Below are 18,145 nucleotides of genomic sequence, written 5' to 3' on the forward strand. Positions count from 1 at the left end.
TTTGCTTCATTTTATTTCTAGATCTTAGAAATAAAGATCTGCTGCTCATCATAACTTTCTAAAGATTACTAATTCTTATGTCATAATATTCAAAAGCCAGTACTGCCCACTTCATTCTCTGTGCACTTCCAGTACTCTTCTCTGTACCCCTACGATAGCATGTCCCTTGCATTGCGTCTTCTCCTTCCTCACATGAGATTTTAAGCTCTTTGAGGACAATGACTATGTCTTAGACATCCTTACAACTCCCAGGAACTAACATACTACTTGGTACCTAGTAGACACTCAGTACATATTTGATAATTTTGGTATATACTAAGAATGTGTACTCCCAGAATAATAAAAGAAAATGGTTACAATAGAGCAGTAGTAATAGGTAACTTTTATGAGCACTAAGTGTCAGTCACAGTCACTAGTGTTTCTATAAATCAACCAACTGAATCTCCACAGCAATCTTGAAAACATGTTATATTCTTTTTTGCCATTTCACTCATAAGAAAACTGACACGTAGAGGAGATAAGTAGCTTTCCCAAGGATACACAGTGACTAAATATTAGAGCCAGGATTTGAACCAGGAAACTGCTTCCAGACCCAATGCTCAACGCTACTACACTATACTTATTTCATCCCTGCCTTGCAGGAGATACATGACGTAGGGCAGCAAACATGAAACAGCTGGATATCAAAGGAAAGAATACTCAAAACTATGTAAAAAATCCTCCATGTAGACAAACACTAAAAGATGTATGCAGTATTAATAAAAATGACTATAGGGGCCGGCCCGGTGGCGCAGTGGTTAAGCTCGCACGTTCCGCTTCCCGGAGGCCTGGGGTTTGCTGGTTCAAATCCCGGGTGTGGATATGGCACCAGTCGGCACAGGCCATGCTGTGGTAGGCATCCCATGTATAAAGTAGAGGAAGATGGGCACAGATGTTAGCTCAGGGCCAGGCTTCCTCAGCAAAAAAAGAGGAGGATTGGCAGTAGTTAGCTCAGGGCTAATCTTCCTCCAAAAAAAATAAATAAATAAAAGAAAATAATGACTATAATACATGCATGTAGTAGAATTGGTAGTATTCCCTACCTTCCAATCTTTGTGTAATATTATTACATTTTTATACTATTGTTCTTATAACAGTAAAAATATTTTTAAAGGCAGCAATATGGGGAAAATATTTACCAACTCAATTTTTGCAGCACTAACAGCAAAATGGATCCATCCTGCAAATATCAGATTAAATCACATTCTGTAATAAGTGTGTTTAAAGTTTTTTTCTAGAAGTCAGAATTAATTAAGTGAGGCAGGGATAAATTCTAGGATGAAATAGTGTGTATCGATGATGACAGAAGATGATATCTAAAGCTCTAACTTAAAGATTATAAAAATCTGCCCACCCGCCCATTTCTTACCAAATGATACTCCATGGTCTCTCAGCTGTTGGTCATGCTTCTTGGATAAATTGTAGATACTTGTTGCATAGTTTTTTAAAGCTTTTGCATAGTCTTGAATATTGAAAGGAATGATTTTAGAGTCTGCAAGCTCATAAACCAGGGCTCCTCGTAACTGAGCCACAGAAAGCTGTTTTTTAAATGTTGGGTCATAGAAATTCTCTACCAATTCAAATGTCTCATAAATTGTATGGTATACTGGGTAGCTGCTGTACTTATCTGTTTTCTGGAAAAAAAAAAAGGGTTGGGGGAGGACCGAGTACAAACATTAAATATTCAAATGACAAGATTTTATGTAATCATAAAAATGACTGCAGGAAAAAAATACAATCATATGGCACCCTGAGTTTTATCACCATAAAGCAAAAAATAGTAAAATCTAATTAACTAAAACACCACCCCCAAATGTACACTATTTAAAATTTTACCATTATTCGTTTTATAATTCATGAAATCTTCATTCAAAATACTGCTTCCCGAGAATTTTCCTTACTGTATTTCTGATAACTAAAATTAAGGAGTACATACTTAAATGGCGTATCAGCACAGTTTAAAATTATCAATTGATTGAGAATGAAAGGTTCTGGGCAGCTAGGTATCCATATAGCTAAAGGATTATGTATTTAAGCACCTTCCTTGCCTTCCCAAACAGTGTATAACCAAATGCCATTTAACCTCTATCACATAATCAAGGGCCACCATTATAAACACAATTACATGGTGCTATTCTGTATAAATATTTTTTGACTTCTTAGGTCTGCACTTCCTCACTTTAGCTTTTACCTATCTGCTACTTTGCTAGAAGGCTATCATTTTTATTGCTTTCAGTATCATTTAAAGGAATCCTTGTATCAGTCTCCTTCTATCTAATATTCTGCTTTTAATCTGCATTATCTTAGAAACTAGATAACGTCAGATTGTTGATAGAGCATAAAAGTGAACAGGCCTTGAAAGAGGTAAAGCACATCTTTTCTGTATTAAGTTTAATGAGTATTAGTAAACAGATTCATGCATTTATTTTGGGTTATTTTGGAGCTGTTTTTAATTATTACTTAGTTGTATTCTGGAGAGTCAAATTTGCAAGGGATATGGATAGCCGACAAGCAAGATGTTGGTATATTGAAATTATGATTTGAAAATTATTAAAAATCTGACAAATCTGAGTTTACTGATGTAATCTTCAATTTGGCTTACGACATAATTTATAACATAAACAAGCAAACATGGTATATTTCAGCACATCCAAGTACTTGCATATCATCAATGTGTTTGTGTGGCAAGTTGCAAACCAGTCAGCGCAGAACAACAAAGAGGATCAAGTTAAAAATTAAGAGAAACTTGTTTTATTCCCCTCCCAAGAGCCCTGGACTCAGATGACAGGCAGGAGTGGGAATGTGAAGAGGGGCTGCTAACAAAGAATCTTAGTCTAGGGGCCAGCCCCGTGGCCGAGTAGTTAAGTTCGCATGCTCCACTTCAGCAGCCTGGGGTTTCGCTGCTTTGGACCCTGAGCACAGACCTAGCACCACTCATCATCAAGCCGTGCTGAGGTGATGTCCCACACAGCAGGGGCCCTACAACTAGAATATACAACTATGTACTGGGGGACTTTGGGGAGAAGAAGACGAAGGAAAAAAAGCAAGATTGGCAACAGATGTTATCTCAGGTGCCAATCTTTAAAAAAAAAAGAATCTTAGTTTAGCCTTCCCTGTAATCAAATGTGTTCTCCAAGTGCACATTTTCCTTAGGAAAAGTACATCAGAGCCTACAAGACTAAAAGAATGAGATTTTCCGACAAAGCCTGCATCAGGAAAAGGATATGAACAACTTGGTACTGATAACCAGTCAAGGAGCTGGCATTACTCTGTCCACTACCACTTCACTGAATAACCCTGGCAGTGAAAATTCACAAAATAACCCAAATTACATCCTAGTCCATCTACAAAGGGACATGTAGTCTGTCTCTATGCCTGGAATTCTTCCCAGGCCACATGTCCACCTGATGCCTGCTGCCAAACAACTAAATGACAGAATTCCTAACAAAAAGAATGTGGATTAAGTGCTAAGTATCCAAAAAAATAAAATGACTTACCCTATTCTTAGTGTAACGGGCTCTGCCCGAAGCAATTCCAAGTCTCTGAAAATAAGCTTCAAAATCACTTCCAGATCCCAGCTTATTGATTCTAGATATAGAATATAAATAAATACACACGAGGAGAAATAAATGCATAAGTAAATCAATAATATGAAGTTACATAGATGGGACGATGAACTCTGGCCCAAAAATAGCAAGGAACTGCATGGCACATTTGTAAGAATTAGGAAACATTATATCATCCCTAAGACACTTTCCTATCATCTGCTGGAAGTTGTGTGATAGACCTATAAACCTGTATTGACTACAACTAGAGTTGGGCAGTGCCACCAAAGACGGTAGCCCAGTGACTATGCTCTCTTCCGTATGTTCAGCATTAATAGTATTTGTTTAGAGGGGAAAACCACAAATAAGATGTGGTCCCTGCCCTCAGGGAACTACAGTCTAGTAAGAAAATTGCCATGAGAAACTCCATATTTAAGATCATGGAGAATCATAACGTGCCTTATTTTATTTCAGAAACTCATTTAATTGCAATATATTTCTTTGCATCTAATTAAGAAACCACTATATATATATATATAGCTACATGTACAGTCATGCATCACTTAACGACGGGGATACACTGTGAGAAACATGTCGTTAGGCAATTCTGTCATTGTGTGAACATCGTAGTGTGTACTCACACAAACCTAGATGGTATAGCCTACCACACACCTAGGCCATATGGTACAAATCTTACGGGACCACCACCATATATGTGATCCAACACTGACCACAACGTCATTATGCAGCTGTATATATACACATATATATATGCATGACTATATACACACACGTACACTCATACATACATATATATACACACACATATGCACACATATATATAATGTAACGGACATGGAAAAATTCATAATATAATGGTAAGTCAGTGAAGCAGAATATAAAATGACATATGCATTAAGAACACAATTGTATACTTTCAAATTATTAGATATGTTTTTGAGATTGAGGCCTTGGATGTTTTTAAAATACTTTTTCTACTTTTTTCTTGAACAAGTATGTGGAACTTTTATAATGAAAACACATTTAAACTTCCACAAGACTTATCTGGAATATAGAATGAAGCTATAAACTACCATCTGCTGGTTTTAGAAATAGTATCACAGTAGAAAACAAATAAATATAAACACAAGAAAGCTGCTATTGTATGAATAAGTAAAAAATAAATACTTAGATAAAATCTAAATTGATAACAGGTAAAGAAACAATTTGGTGGTTATTGATGATGCCCTTTAATAAATTTAAAAGCAAATATTTATCCATTGTTTTTGTTTGTTTCTTTCTTTGTTGAGGAAGATTAGCCCTGAGCTAACATCCATGCCCATCTTCCTCTGCTTTCTATGTAGGGCACCTGCCACAGCATGGCTTGATGAAAGGTGCCATGTCCGCACCCAGGATCGGAACTGGCGAACCACGGGCCGCCAAAGCAGAACGTGTGAATTTAACCGCTCTCCCACTGGGCCGGCCCCACAAATAATCCATTTTTACTTTACTATTTGAAGTTACTTATTAATGCATTTATTACACATCTGAATGAAATTTTATGCAAGAAGGCAAAATAATGCCTAATAAAGTGGCAAAATAATTTTGACTAAAAATTTGCAAAACATCTATCTGTTCTATTCTAGGTTAAAAAACTTGGCTGTCCTGGCTGATCAGAAAATTGAAGGCTGCACAGAGGGATCCTTTGGAATTATCTTTTCTCCACTCAAATTGTTGACAAGACATCTAAGAATTGCATGTCTGGAGAAACAAGGGGCAAAGGAGAATTTATAATTTATCCTATGGTAGAAAATATACATACAAGTAATTTACCTAGGAAAATTTTTATTTTCAGACGAAGGGTCCTTTTCCAACCAGCTTTCATAAAGAGATTTATTCTCAAAACCATCATCGGGGCTGGAGATCTGGAAAGATAAATCAAATATTGGGCATTAGAGGCAGAAGCAACTAAGTTTATGCCAATAAATAAAATAAAACCACATGTCAGTTCACATCAACTTCTACTTCTATCTGCCTATACAGTAGTACCCCCTTACCACGAGGGAGATGTTCCAAGACCCCCAGCAGATGCCTGAAACCTCAGATAGTACAGAACCCTACAGACTATGCTTTTCCCTATATACACATATTTGAGGTGTGACAGCAAAACTAGCACAAGTTTCTTTTTCCATCTTCACAATTTCGTGGATAGAAGATTCGTTCCTATTGTAGATCTTAGCAACCTCAGCATACAATTTCTTTTCTTTCCTTATTAAGTAGAGAACTTTCACCTTTTCACTTAAAGGAAGCACTTTATGGTTTCTCTTTGGCATATGCAAATTGCCAGCATCACTACTCTTACACTCCCAGGCCTTTATTAAGTAAAATAAGGGTTACTCGAACACAAGCACTACGATACCTCGAGAGTCCATCTGATAATTGAGACAGCGACTGAGTGACTAACAGGTAGGGAGTGTGTGTAGTGTGGATGTGCTGGACAAAGGGCTAATTCCCATCTCGAGAAGGATGAAGCAGGATGGCATATTTCATCACACTTCTCAGAAAGGCATACAATTTAAAATTTATGAATTGTTTATTTCTGGAATTTTCCATTTAATATTTTCAGACTGCAGGTGACTAAAACCAAAGAAAGCAAAACCACGGCTAAGGGGGTACTACTGTATGTATATTCGTATATCATCTTCTTTATAGAAAAATATGCTTTTGCAAATGGCAAGAAAAAAATCCCAACCAAATTCTTGTTCATTTATATGCCTGCATGTTAGTAACTTTGCCATGTACCTAGGAAAAATTTCCTGCCTATTTTGGTCAACTTTAATAGGGTTTCAGATTTTTAACAAATGTCACTTTAATGTTTGGCAGCTTGGCTTTTAGTGGGAAGTCATTGGGGGGAAACTTTAGATATAATACTTACTTTAGTAAATTGCTTTTGTCCAAGACCAATAAAGATGCCTCAGGGCAGCAGAAAGAAGTTAAAAGGCCGAACTTGAAATAGGCAACGTAAGTCCTGGTTTCATAAGGCTAATTATATTTAAACAAAGTTGGAATTTGATTGGTCCAAAAAACTCTATATAACCTTAGATTTCTGTGTGGGAATTTTAAGAACTTCCGTGTATACACAAACATTTTTTATTAACCTCAAAGTACACTTAGAAACTTATACTTTCCTTTTCTTTCTCCATTCTAAGAAAAGCAGGGCCATGTGGTGGAAAAATTTTGGCCATGGAGTCTAACATGTCTATTTTAGATCCATGCTATCACACATATTGGTTGAATTTTATTTGTTTGTTTACAGCGCTGCTTTGTTCAAAAGTGGACCCAAGGCAGACCCTACATATGCAACTGTGAAAGTATAACCTTTGGTGTATTGCTTCTCCTCTTTAAACTCTAGTTCCTGACCTGTGGAAACTGGGATAACAGCACCCACTCAACCCATCATCTGCTCTGGCTTTTGTACAGAATTGGTTATTCCCTCATCATCACACATGAGGTCTTCAGCTTGTACAAATAGTCTTGGCACTCCAGAGCCATCCTCTTCCCCGCCACCAAGTTGCAACTGCAGGGACGTTCTGCTCGTTTCCAGCCAGCTGACTGGGTTCCACTCCCTACTCTGCTCCTGCCAATTTGCAATATCTAAGATCCTGCTCTAATCCCTACTTCCTGCTCAGATTGAATTCCCCGAAAATCTTCACTTCCTGGAATCACACAACTCGGTCGAGTGCTAATCAGACCTGTGTCCCTGTAGCCTGTACACCCCAGATCAGAATTTTCTGTTTCATCTATATGTATTGTCATAATTGCTGGCCCTCCACCATTATATCAACTCCTTGTCCCATTTCTTGTTTTTATTAGGCAGCTGCCCTTCTCTCTAAGCTCAGCCCTTCTCCGCCACCCACACCATACTCTCATGCCACCAGCATAGTTTGACTGTTTGTGCCAACACACACTAGGGGTTGATAAAATTGTAATAACCAGTTCATAGAAGAAAAAAAACTCTTCTTTTTCTGCTGGGTTTTGGTATGGCCATAGATAAGCATCTGCCTTTGTACAATGGGGCATAGACCTAAACTTCTCCCTCCCTTATTGGCCCTGACATCAAAGGCAGGAGCCATCTCTGCAGGACAGCACAAAGCATACAAGCATATCTTGAGAAGGCTTCTCCAAAGAGGATTTTCTTTACAGCTTGCTTCTAGATAAGACATTTTTATGGGACATTCCAATGAAAGGATCACGGACATAAGCTACCGAATACGGTGAGAGAGTTGTGATGGGAATAATGAGAGGACTGTCATTGGGAGAAATAGTTTTTGAACACACTAACAGTAAAAAGGAAAGGGCAAGATGAAGGGAGAGTGAGAAACAGTACCCACAGAAAAGTGATACCTACTTCACATTGTCATCCAAGTGACACCTACTTGAAAGAAACGTTTCTAAAATTAAACTCTATAACAGGGAACTATTTAAATGAAGTACACAGGTATTAAATGAACAGATTATATAATTATTAGAGATTCAGAATGCATTAGTTTTCAGAGAACTTTTTCTATCAATAACTAATATTTATAAAATTCCTGTGTGATAAGTAAGCATGTGGAACTATTTCCATTTTGCTTTTTAGACTTGCTACAGCTTCATCTCTTCACTACACGGATACACAGTGATCTTTCTAATGAGCAATATGATAATATACAACCTTACTAAAGACTACTTAATTTCTCCATCACCAGGTTTCTGAACTCCTTGGCCTATTTGTCATGCTCCATTTCTTATCATCTTTCCACCAACACCTTATACTTAGGTCACACTGAGCTACCTGCAGGTCAGGAAATATGTTCTTTGATACCTCCACATCTTTTTTAGATACTGTGTCCTCTGCTGAGAATGCCTTCTCCCTTACTTTCACATCCTTCCATTTTACAGCCCAAGCATTAATTATACTGTAAACATCCTTTGATGCCTCCCAACTTCCCAAGATACCATAGGATTTTAGGTTCTCTATTCCATAATTGTTCTCCATTGCATATGGTATTGAACATTCTAGTGAACTAAAATTCCTCATTTACAGGTCTGTATCCTTTCTAGATTACAGGCATTTGGATTCAGTGATCTTGACTTTTTATCACCGTTGCTGCTAGAATTCATTTTATAGGTACTGATACATAGTAACCACTCAGTAAATATTTGCTGAATGAATGAAGGAATAGCCAAGGCAATCTTTGAACCCAAGGCTTTTCTATTCTAGCTCAGTGTTCTTTCTGTTATATCAAAATACCTCTGCCAGATGAAATTATATACCCTGTACATTACAAGAATGTACACAATGATCAGTAAGAACTATTATTAGAACTGAGAAACTAGCAAAATTATCTTCCTAGTTATGTCACATAAATAGTGTATTAAAGATTTTGTTCTGACTTGTTATTTATATAAATCAGCCATGTCTGTCACTAGTTTAAAAATAAGTACGACTAATTAAGAAAAGAAGTGTTGTTATTCACTTATCCATTGATCAGAAAACATTAAGACGGATCTACTTACATACCTCTTTTGTCAGTTGATATACTAATTGGTAAAGAAGGGGTGTACAGTCAACTCTGAGAGTATAATTGCCTGAAAAAAAATAAAACACAGAGTATTTTAATACTTCCAAATGAAATTCCAATCTATGTTTAATTGTAATTTTGTTTTCTAATTATGAACAAGATATAAGAGACTTCAAATCTAAGGCATCATTCCTAGAGAATTAAAAATAGGGTGGAGGGGCTGGCCCTGTGGCACAGTGGTTAAGTGCACACATTCTGCTTTGGCGGCCCGCGGTTTGCCGGTTCGGATTCTGGGTGCAGACATTGCACTGCTTGGCACGCCATGCTGTGGTAGGTGTCCCACATATAAAGTAGAGGAAGATGGGCACAGATGTTAGCTCAGGGCCAGTCTTCCTCAGCAAAAAGAGGAGGATTGGTAGCAGATGTTAGCTCTGGGCTAATCTTCCTCAAAAAAAACAGGGTGGAAATGGTTCTTCAGGAAAGAGAGAGGACACAGTACACACTTCGGACAGAAGAAGGTATACATGGACTTTGGTTGCTAAGGCAGCAGCTCCCACAGTAATCATAAGGGCATTCTTAAGACTTTATCTCTTAGAAGGCCTTTAGCAAAGGAAGTGGAAAGGCTACAACATTCATTTCTCATTCACTCAATTCAACAGTATATATCAAGACATTAGGCTAGAGCATGCCAGTCATTAGTAAGTATGCTCTGACACTTACCTAGAAATAATCATAATATAATGAAAGCTTAGAGACACAAACATCACATGTCAAGTTCAAAAGAAGTCTGTAGTTTGTGCTTACTTCAAATTGGTTCCAATATATACAATAAGTACTTCTGTATGAAAAATTCTGTGAAATATTTCTTCTGAAATATTTTAGCCAAATTCTTTTAATATCTCCACAGGAAGAATGTGATTAATACTGAAGTTTTAAGTAGTAATCCAAGATAGGCAATGATAAATATACCAAAGAATTTAAGATCAATAGCTTAGTTATAAATTACATTGATTCACTTGAATCATAATGATTTTATCTGTGAAAATGAAAGTATTATTGAGGTATCTCATAGGAAGAGGATAATCTTAGATACTTTACAAGTTGGAACTTACAGACTTAAAAAATGGTATAGTGTTTAATAACAACCTGAAATAAAATTTACCTTCTATAGATGAATCTGAGTTGATATAAGCAATGCTTCTCTCCTGGAGTGTTTTCGCATTCTCCTATAGTTGAAGCAAAGTTGTTACTTAATTCACAGTATTTACAATTGTGGAAATGTAAACAAAATGAGCAAATTAATTTATTATAAAAGGGTCTTCAAATAACTTTATGAATCCAACACCTATTTTTGAGAAAATGCTTATGACTGGTTGGTTGACGACAACATTCATGCAATTAAAACAATTCTGTGAAGCTGGAGCTACTGTTTATGGCAATGGCTGGGAAGCCCAGAGAAAAAGTATTCAAAGAGTGGTTTGCTCGATTTCCTGCACCAGAATATGAAGGAGTGAGGCTCCCAGATTCTGGGCCCCAACCCAGATCTACTGAATAAGAATTGCTGAAAGTAAGGCCTGGAAACCTTTATTTTCTCAAAGATATCCCTGGCAATCCTTACATACATTGTAGTTTGAGATCCACTGAGACTGGATACCCAAATAAGTTTATCATCTTAAAAGTGAGAAATAGAAAACTTCCATTTATCTATATTTCTTCTAAAGAGAAGATTTGATGAAGAAAAAGAACAAAAAAAGAAGAGGATAGAGAAAAAACTAGAAGGAGAGAAGGCAGGACATTAGGACAAAGATAAGGAGGGGGCCAGCCCAGTGGCGCAGCAGTTATGTTTACACGTTCCACTTCTCAGCGGCCCGGGGATCGCAGGTTCGGATCCCGGGTGCGGCCATGGCACCGCTTGGCACGCCAGGCTGTGGCAGGCGTCCCACATATAAAGTAGAGGAAGATGGGCTCGGTTCTTAGCTCAGGGCCAGGCTTCCACAGCAAAAAGGGGAGGACTGGCAGTAGTTAGCTCAGGGCTAATCTTCCTCAAAAAAAAAAAAAGAAGAAAGGACAAAGATAAGATTCTCTGTCTCTTTCTCTCTCTCTCTCTCTCAACCCCACCCCCACCCCACAGAGATCCAAGATAAAAACAGAGAAAGACTAATGTCACAACACACAGCTGGGAATATGCTGAAATTACACATCTTATAAGAACATCTTGTAATAAAAACATTTAAAGCTGCGGGTGGTTATGACGCAAATGAGGACTTCTGCCTGTCTGCACTTGCCTACACAGACCAGACGACAGTTGTCTCTGCTATAGATAAATTTAGAGTTTCCATTACAACAGATTTACAGTAGAAATAAAGAAGATTCCTCAACTATATTTAAAGAAAGTAAGTATGCTGCTGAATATGATCAAGAATCTAGCAGAAAACTGGAAACAGTGTTGAAATTGTTTTTTAACTCACATGTATTTAAATTAATGTAAAGCATATTTATTATTTTAGATTTTAGATGTCTTTGATATTTATTTTAAGCTGTGGAAATTACAGATAGAGACATGTATTTATACATGTATCCATAAGAAATTACATATTTCTAAAAGTAAATGACCTTAATGAAATTTGATGCATCTAAACAGTCTACTTCCAAAACGCATATTCATGATACCAACGTAATAATAAAAGTCTGCAATGTAAATGGAATCAAACAATAAGTGATATCAGACAAGTAACTGTGTGTGTGATTTTTATCCCCATATTCATTTGATTCATATTATTATTTTACAGTAAAGTAAGAGGAAATGAGTCAAGAGGAAAGCATTTAAAAAATTAGACACAATGGCAAAAAATGTGTGACATGCTTTAAAACAATTCTATAAAATCTGGACTTCTAAAAGATAAATAGAGGATAGTGGAGAGAGAGCAAGTGCTATATGGCGCACCTGCCTTTATAAAAATGTATAATCTTACCTGGTACATTTAAGAACTTAGAGTTACTCGACAGAGAGGCTAAGGGAAGAAGATGAAAGAAAGGGGCCTAGGAGAGACACTTAAAGATAAAGCATTAAGAGCCAGTGACATATGAAAATCAATCACATCTGAAGAAAAAAATAAATCTCTTAAATTGTAAAATAAGGCAATTCACTAAAGTAAATCAATTTACAAAATTATCATCTTATACTCAACAATCAGGTCCTTATCTTTGTGAATGGTAAAATATGTCTAGTGATTGCAATTTAAAATGGAATCTGTAAACATGAATATCATCAGAGTACAGACATCTTAGTAGAACATCTTATGTTTTCTTAGATAGAAGAACGCCAAGGAAACTTCCAAAACTTGACAATTAACTCCAAGGATCTGTATCCGTTTTCAGATAAGTTGACTGACTTGTCAGAAACAGCTTGCTAGTTTTGACTATTCTCTGAGCTTACAGATTTTACTTTTCACAAAACAAATACAAACAGAAACGAAAATATTTTGACAATAATGTTTGTAGTCCAGTAATTAAGACGTTATTCTGTTTTGCCAAACTGATATGAAAGTAAAAACAAACTCTATTTCTTAAATTCTTTGGAGTCTTTCTCCAAATTAAAACCATATTCGGTAACCGAATCTATTTGTGATCATCCTGAGATACACAGAGTCGTTTCCTGTTGATCAGGAAAATAAGAATGTCTTCTGTCCTATTTACCTCAGCCCATTCTGTGGAACCCAGCAGTCCAAATTCTTCTGCATCCCAGCTGGCAAAAATAATAGTCCTTCTAGGTTTCCAGCCTGTAATCATGGTTAACATACAGAGTTAGGTACACCTGCCTACAAATAAAGGACAATTAAATGAGGCACTTTTTGTCATCTCCTAGCAAAGAAACATTATTTACCTTTACTCATCAGTTTTCCAAAACTCTGGACAATTTCTTGCAAAACAGCAGTCCCACTGGTTGGGTCAATAGCTCCAAACACCCAGGAGTCCCGATGACCTCCCAGAATAACATACCTGTCTGGAAAAGAACGTGCTCCAAAGAACCACAATTCTGAAAGCATCATAAATTGTTGTAATTTATGTTTTTAAAATAAACTTCCTCCTACTTGAATTTCCTCCATAGAAAAAAAATCAACACTATAAGGTAGAGTTTTCTTTTAGAGTTGTACAATTTTTTTTCAAATTTTGTTGTTTCACAGCAACCAGAAGAAAAATCACTTGTTGACTACAATTTATCTTCTCTTACTCTTTTAATCTTTGTAACAACAAATGTTTAAAAACAGTTCACTGACTCACCAGGTTCCACAGATCCTCTGATGGTTCCAATTACATTGTAAATTCTCGTAATTTTATTGGTGTTATGAACATGCATTCTAACCTTCCTAGAATTTCAAAGGGAATAAATTATTTCACATAGAGCATTATGTCTAACAGCTTTCTTTCAACATTTTATTACGAAAAATCTCAAAAGTACAGAAAACTCTATAATAGACCAATGAACTTCCATATATCTACTACCTAAATTATAATTGTTAATATTGTTGAACCATTTGCAAGCAAGTTGTAGACATCATAAAATTTTACTCCTAAGTACTTAAACATGCACCTTAAAGTCAAATTCTAAAAACTGAAGGTCAGTATTTTATACTCCTCCCCTCTCATAGCTATATTATTGATATTTATTTAAAATTTAAAATATTCTATTATTCAACATGTCTTGGGTATTCATTCTAAAATTTTTAAATACACCGTACTTAATTACAAAAATAAAGAAAGCCCATTATGTATTAAAGGACAAATAGGTCACCCTCTTTTTTTTTTTTGGTGAAGAAGATTGGTCCTGAGGCCCAGTGGCGCAGCAGTTAAGTTCGCACGTTCCGTTTCTGAGCGGCCCGGGGTTCGCCGGTTCGGATCCCGGGTGTGGACATGGCACTATTTGGCACGCCATGCTGTGGTAGGCGTCCCACATATAAAAAAAAGTAGAGGAAGATGGGCACGGATGTTAGCTCAGGGCCAGGCTTCCTCAGCAAAAAAGAGGAGGACTGGCAGTAGTTAGCTCAGGGCTAGTCTTCCTCAAAAAAAAAAAAAAAAGATTGGCTCTGAGCTAGCATCTGTTGCCAATCGTCCTCTGTCTTATGTGGGATGCTGCCACAGTGTGGCTTGATGAGTGGTGCTAGGTCCATGCCTGGGATCCAAACCTGTGAACCCCGGGCCCCCAAATCAGAGCACACAAACTTAACCATTACACCATCAGGCCGGCCCCAAATTAGCCTATCTTTTAATGTGTCTTTGTATTTACATTAATTCCTGCTAATCAGTAATTTTCTTCAAGATTACTCAAGTAGTATATCAGGCCATTGTTAAAGAGCTGGCTGAGGGCTGCCTATAAGAAACAGGATAAATTTTATTGTTAAATGGGAATTTGGGGAGCGCCTGCTAAAATGTACAAGAAAAGTATATAATAAAACTTTTCCAGGCCCTCACTGTTCATTCTGATTTGGGCCAGCCTTGTAAATATTCATTCATGAATTACAATTAACCAAATTAGAATTCAAGGGAAAATACAATTAAACTCAGACCAACAGAAAAAAATGCCATTCACATTTTATGAATCCAAAATGACATGGGAAAATGCCAAGTCTCTTTTTCACAACGGCACAAAAGTCTTTATCTGCAGTGGCGGGTGGGGGGAATCCCAACAGTTTCTAATTTGTGGTTCATGTTTGCATGGAAGAACTAACGAGGTGTCAAAACATTTGTAGTACATTGTTAAGTGCAGATGCTGGTTTTCCCCTTCAAAAGTGTACTGTGCTCCTGAATGCATATTTAATTCACGTGCAATATTCAACTAAAAGTGCTTTTGGAGGAAAAGTAATCAGTGAGTGTTTTCTCCATTTTAAGACATTAAGTAAAGGATTTATTTTTGTTCCTGAGAGAGAAAAATTAATAGCAAAAAAGCAGAAACATTGTTTAGCATGTGTTTCTAAAAATGTGAGCCTAAGATCTATTAGTAAGAAACCTGAATTCACTGATATTTTCACTGACGTGAAAATAAACATAGGCTATCTGCTCAGATTCTCAAAGAAGTTCATCCACATCTTTAATCCTATGTCTTTGTAGTTTTTAGTATCTTTGACTCCAGAAGAACCTAAAAGAAGATCTATTTGTCCTCATCACTTCAAACTCATGTTCCAGATAAACTGCGCTCTGAATGTAGGCTCCAGGGGGCAGAGATTTTTGCCTGTTTTGTTCACTGCTGAATCCCCTGCACCCAGAATGGTGCCCTGGGGTACAGAAAATGTTCAATAAATATTTGTAAAACGAATGAATATACTCCTGGAAGGAAAAACAGAGGCAGACCTCAGCTCACCCATCAGAGTTCCCTCTGCCTATCATTGTCTTTGACTAGAGTATTTTAGAACTCTGTGGAAACAGAAGGTAACTTGTAAGAACATGATAGTAACAGAAATAACTCACGTCCACCGAAACACTCAATCTGTCTAGTGAACAAGCAAATGACTTCCCTCCTCCCAATGTGGAAAAAATTGGGTTTTCTGCTAGAAAGTGCACTCATTTCAGCATTCCTGATGAGCTGATCTTTTTTATCATCTTTGAATTTCCCTGAATGAAAGAGTTTTACCTCCTTTCTGGTTCCCTTATTAATTAATGAATTAAATAAAATTTCTGACATGTTCATTTTATGTTGTATGAGAATTATGGTTTTACTTTAAAAAAAGAAGTCATCCTTTATCATCCATCTTGCAGAATCAGCTATGGGCAGCTTAACCCAGACATGTCTTCCTTGCGCTCTCAGAAGTAAATCCCAAGCAGCAACAGAAGTTTAACTTTGATGATTCTATCTCTAACTTAATTTTCTCTACTGATTTTGTGTTTTGTTTATGTTTCTATTTTGCCTGTAGCAGATAAACTATTCCCCGTTGGTAACAGCAATGCTTAGGAATTTGGTTTCATATCTTGTCATTTGGTAATCTCTAAACGGATTAATAGATTATCAAGATCTCTTTTGAGTGAGAAATGACAAAATTTGGTTTTTAGCAATTTTTTCAAATTTGTGAATTTGTCCATTTTAAGCTCAAATTGGGTTTTGTGCCCATGGAAAAGAAGAACAGTTTTTCGATATCTTGACCAGGGAATTTTTATGTTTCTGAGTTTACTCTCGAGCTGAGCCTGAAATTGCAGAACTGAAGCTATATGTTTTCTGTTCTTTCTTTGTATGTTTCTGTCTGTAAATCAGAAAGCCCCTTATCTTACCTAGTTATGTTTTCCTACTACTGGAAGGTAATAAATTAGTAATAAAATCTCTTATAGCAAGGGGACTCTGTTCTGATTGAGTTAGAAAGATAAATAAGCACTATATTAAAAAAATTTCTAAAATTCCTATAAAATAAGAAAATTGAACTTCAAATACTTTAAAAGTTCCGAGATAAAAATTCTTATAGAAACTAAAAAACACTGTAAGAATCCAAGTGCACATTGTTAAGGTAAATTGTTAGCAAACAAGATCGATTTCGTAATTTTGGTTTAATAAGACCAGATATTATCTTCTCTGACTTATCAGTGTTAAATTCCCCATTCCCTTTACATTTCAGGCAAATCAAACTACGTCAAGTTCTGATCACGCCATGCTGTTTCACAGCTCTGTACAAGCTGAGCTCTCTCACTGGCATCTCCTGGCTGCCTTGATCCAATGGAAAGCTTATTCTTTCGGTAACATTAAGCTCAATAAACACATATTCTGTGATCACTCCTCCACTACAACAGTGCTATAAGGTGTTAATAACAACGATTAAAACGAAACATGTACTGAGCCTTACCACAGTCATGTACTTCCCCATTCTAACTCATTTAACCACACAGTAAGTGCTCAATAAACGTCAGTTCCTTTCCCTCTTCTCTTTCACTCCTTCCCTTGAGTTAACCTATTTGTTCACACGTGTAGCATTTTGAAAGTTATCTGAAAAACTTCTAAAACTTCGATGAAAAGGGAAGTTAAAATGTTAAAGCTATAACTCAAAAGTAGTAACGTTTGAGACTTTACGAAACAAATGTTGTGATATCTCTATTGGAAGAAGAATTCGATACATCATTCTATAAGCACTTCTTCAGTGATATAAAACGATCACTGGTTCACTATGAGAAATGAGAAAAAGAAGATAAGCAAAATATACCTGGCAAAACAGTCATCTTGACATTTTTCCATTAAACATATAAAACTTTTCCAGACTATTAAAGTAATGTAAAATTACCTGAAAGAATCATGCCCTGTGAAGCCAGGCCCGATATTGTAATCCACATTAAGACTCCCCTTCCAGCTCTCATCTGGTGGAGCGCTTCCTCCTATATGGCTGTGAAGAGAAAATGAAAATGACAGAAAAAGGCTGGGCATCACAATTTCTTAGAAGAAATCATGAAGTCTGATGATAAGATATTTCATTCATATATTTAACAAATATTTATTGAGCATTTACTAAGTGCCAGGTACTCTCAAAATTCTCTTCCCTTGTGGAGCTTCCATTTTAATGGAAGAACCATAACTGAGATAAATATGTAAAATATTTTTATGTTAGTGATAAGAGCTAAGAGAAAACAACCAAAATAGTGTGGGAAGTATCAGCCCCCTTACTTTTTTTTTTTTTTAAAGATTTTATTTTTCCTTTTTCTCCCCAAAGCCCCCCAGTACATAGTTGTATATTCTTCGTTGTGGGTCCTAGTTGTGGCATGTGGGACGCTGCCTCAGCGTGGTTTGATGAGCAGTGCCATGTCCGCGCCCAGGATTCGAACCAATGAAACACTGGGCCGCCTGCTGCGGAGCGCGCGAACTTAACCACTCGGCCACGGGGCCAGCCCCCAAGCCCCCTTACTTTTGACTTCAATTATTTATGTAAGGAAGTATTAGGTCCAAGAAATCCTGAAAATAGGAAATTCGTGACTTAAGGAGAAGAAATTTCTAGAGAAGCTGCTCACTACACAGTAGGCACTCATAAAGTAATT

At 36.7% G+C, this 18,145-nt stretch overlaps 1 protein-coding gene across 2 annotated transcripts in view; it reads right to left on the reverse strand.

Annotated features, from left to right (window-relative positions):
- The window catches only part of NAALAD2 (N-acetylated alpha-linked acidic dipeptidase 2), a 55,608-nt gene that overhangs the window by 18,731 nt on the left and 18,732 nt on the right, over nt 1-18,145 (reverse strand). For both annotated transcript variants that reach the window (XM_044752785.2, XM_044752786.2), the window contains exons 8-16: nt 17,401-17,499; nt 13,430-13,515; nt 13,032-13,151; nt 12,845-12,927; nt 10,311-10,374; nt 9,148-9,215; nt 5,418-5,509; nt 3,537-3,627; nt 1,409-1,673 (exon numbers count right to left, since the gene is read on the reverse strand). In XM_044752785.2, coding sequence (XP_044608720.1) covers nt 1,409-1,673; nt 3,537-3,627; nt 5,418-5,509; nt 9,148-9,215; nt 10,311-10,374; nt 12,845-12,927; nt 13,032-13,151; nt 13,430-13,515; nt 17,401-17,499 — 968 coding nt within the window. The remainder of the gene's footprint in view (nt 1-1,408; nt 1,674-3,536; nt 3,628-5,417; nt 5,510-9,147; nt 9,216-10,310; nt 10,375-12,844; nt 12,928-13,031; nt 13,152-13,429; nt 13,516-17,400; nt 17,500-18,145) is intronic.

The sequence above is a fragment of the Equus asinus genome, chromosome 20 (assembly GCF_041296235.1).
Source record: "Equus asinus isolate D_3611 breed Donkey chromosome 20, EquAss-T2T_v2, whole genome shotgun sequence".
In the NCBI taxonomy this organism is placed as follows: Eukaryota; Metazoa; Chordata; class Mammalia; order Perissodactyla; family Equidae; genus Equus; species Equus asinus.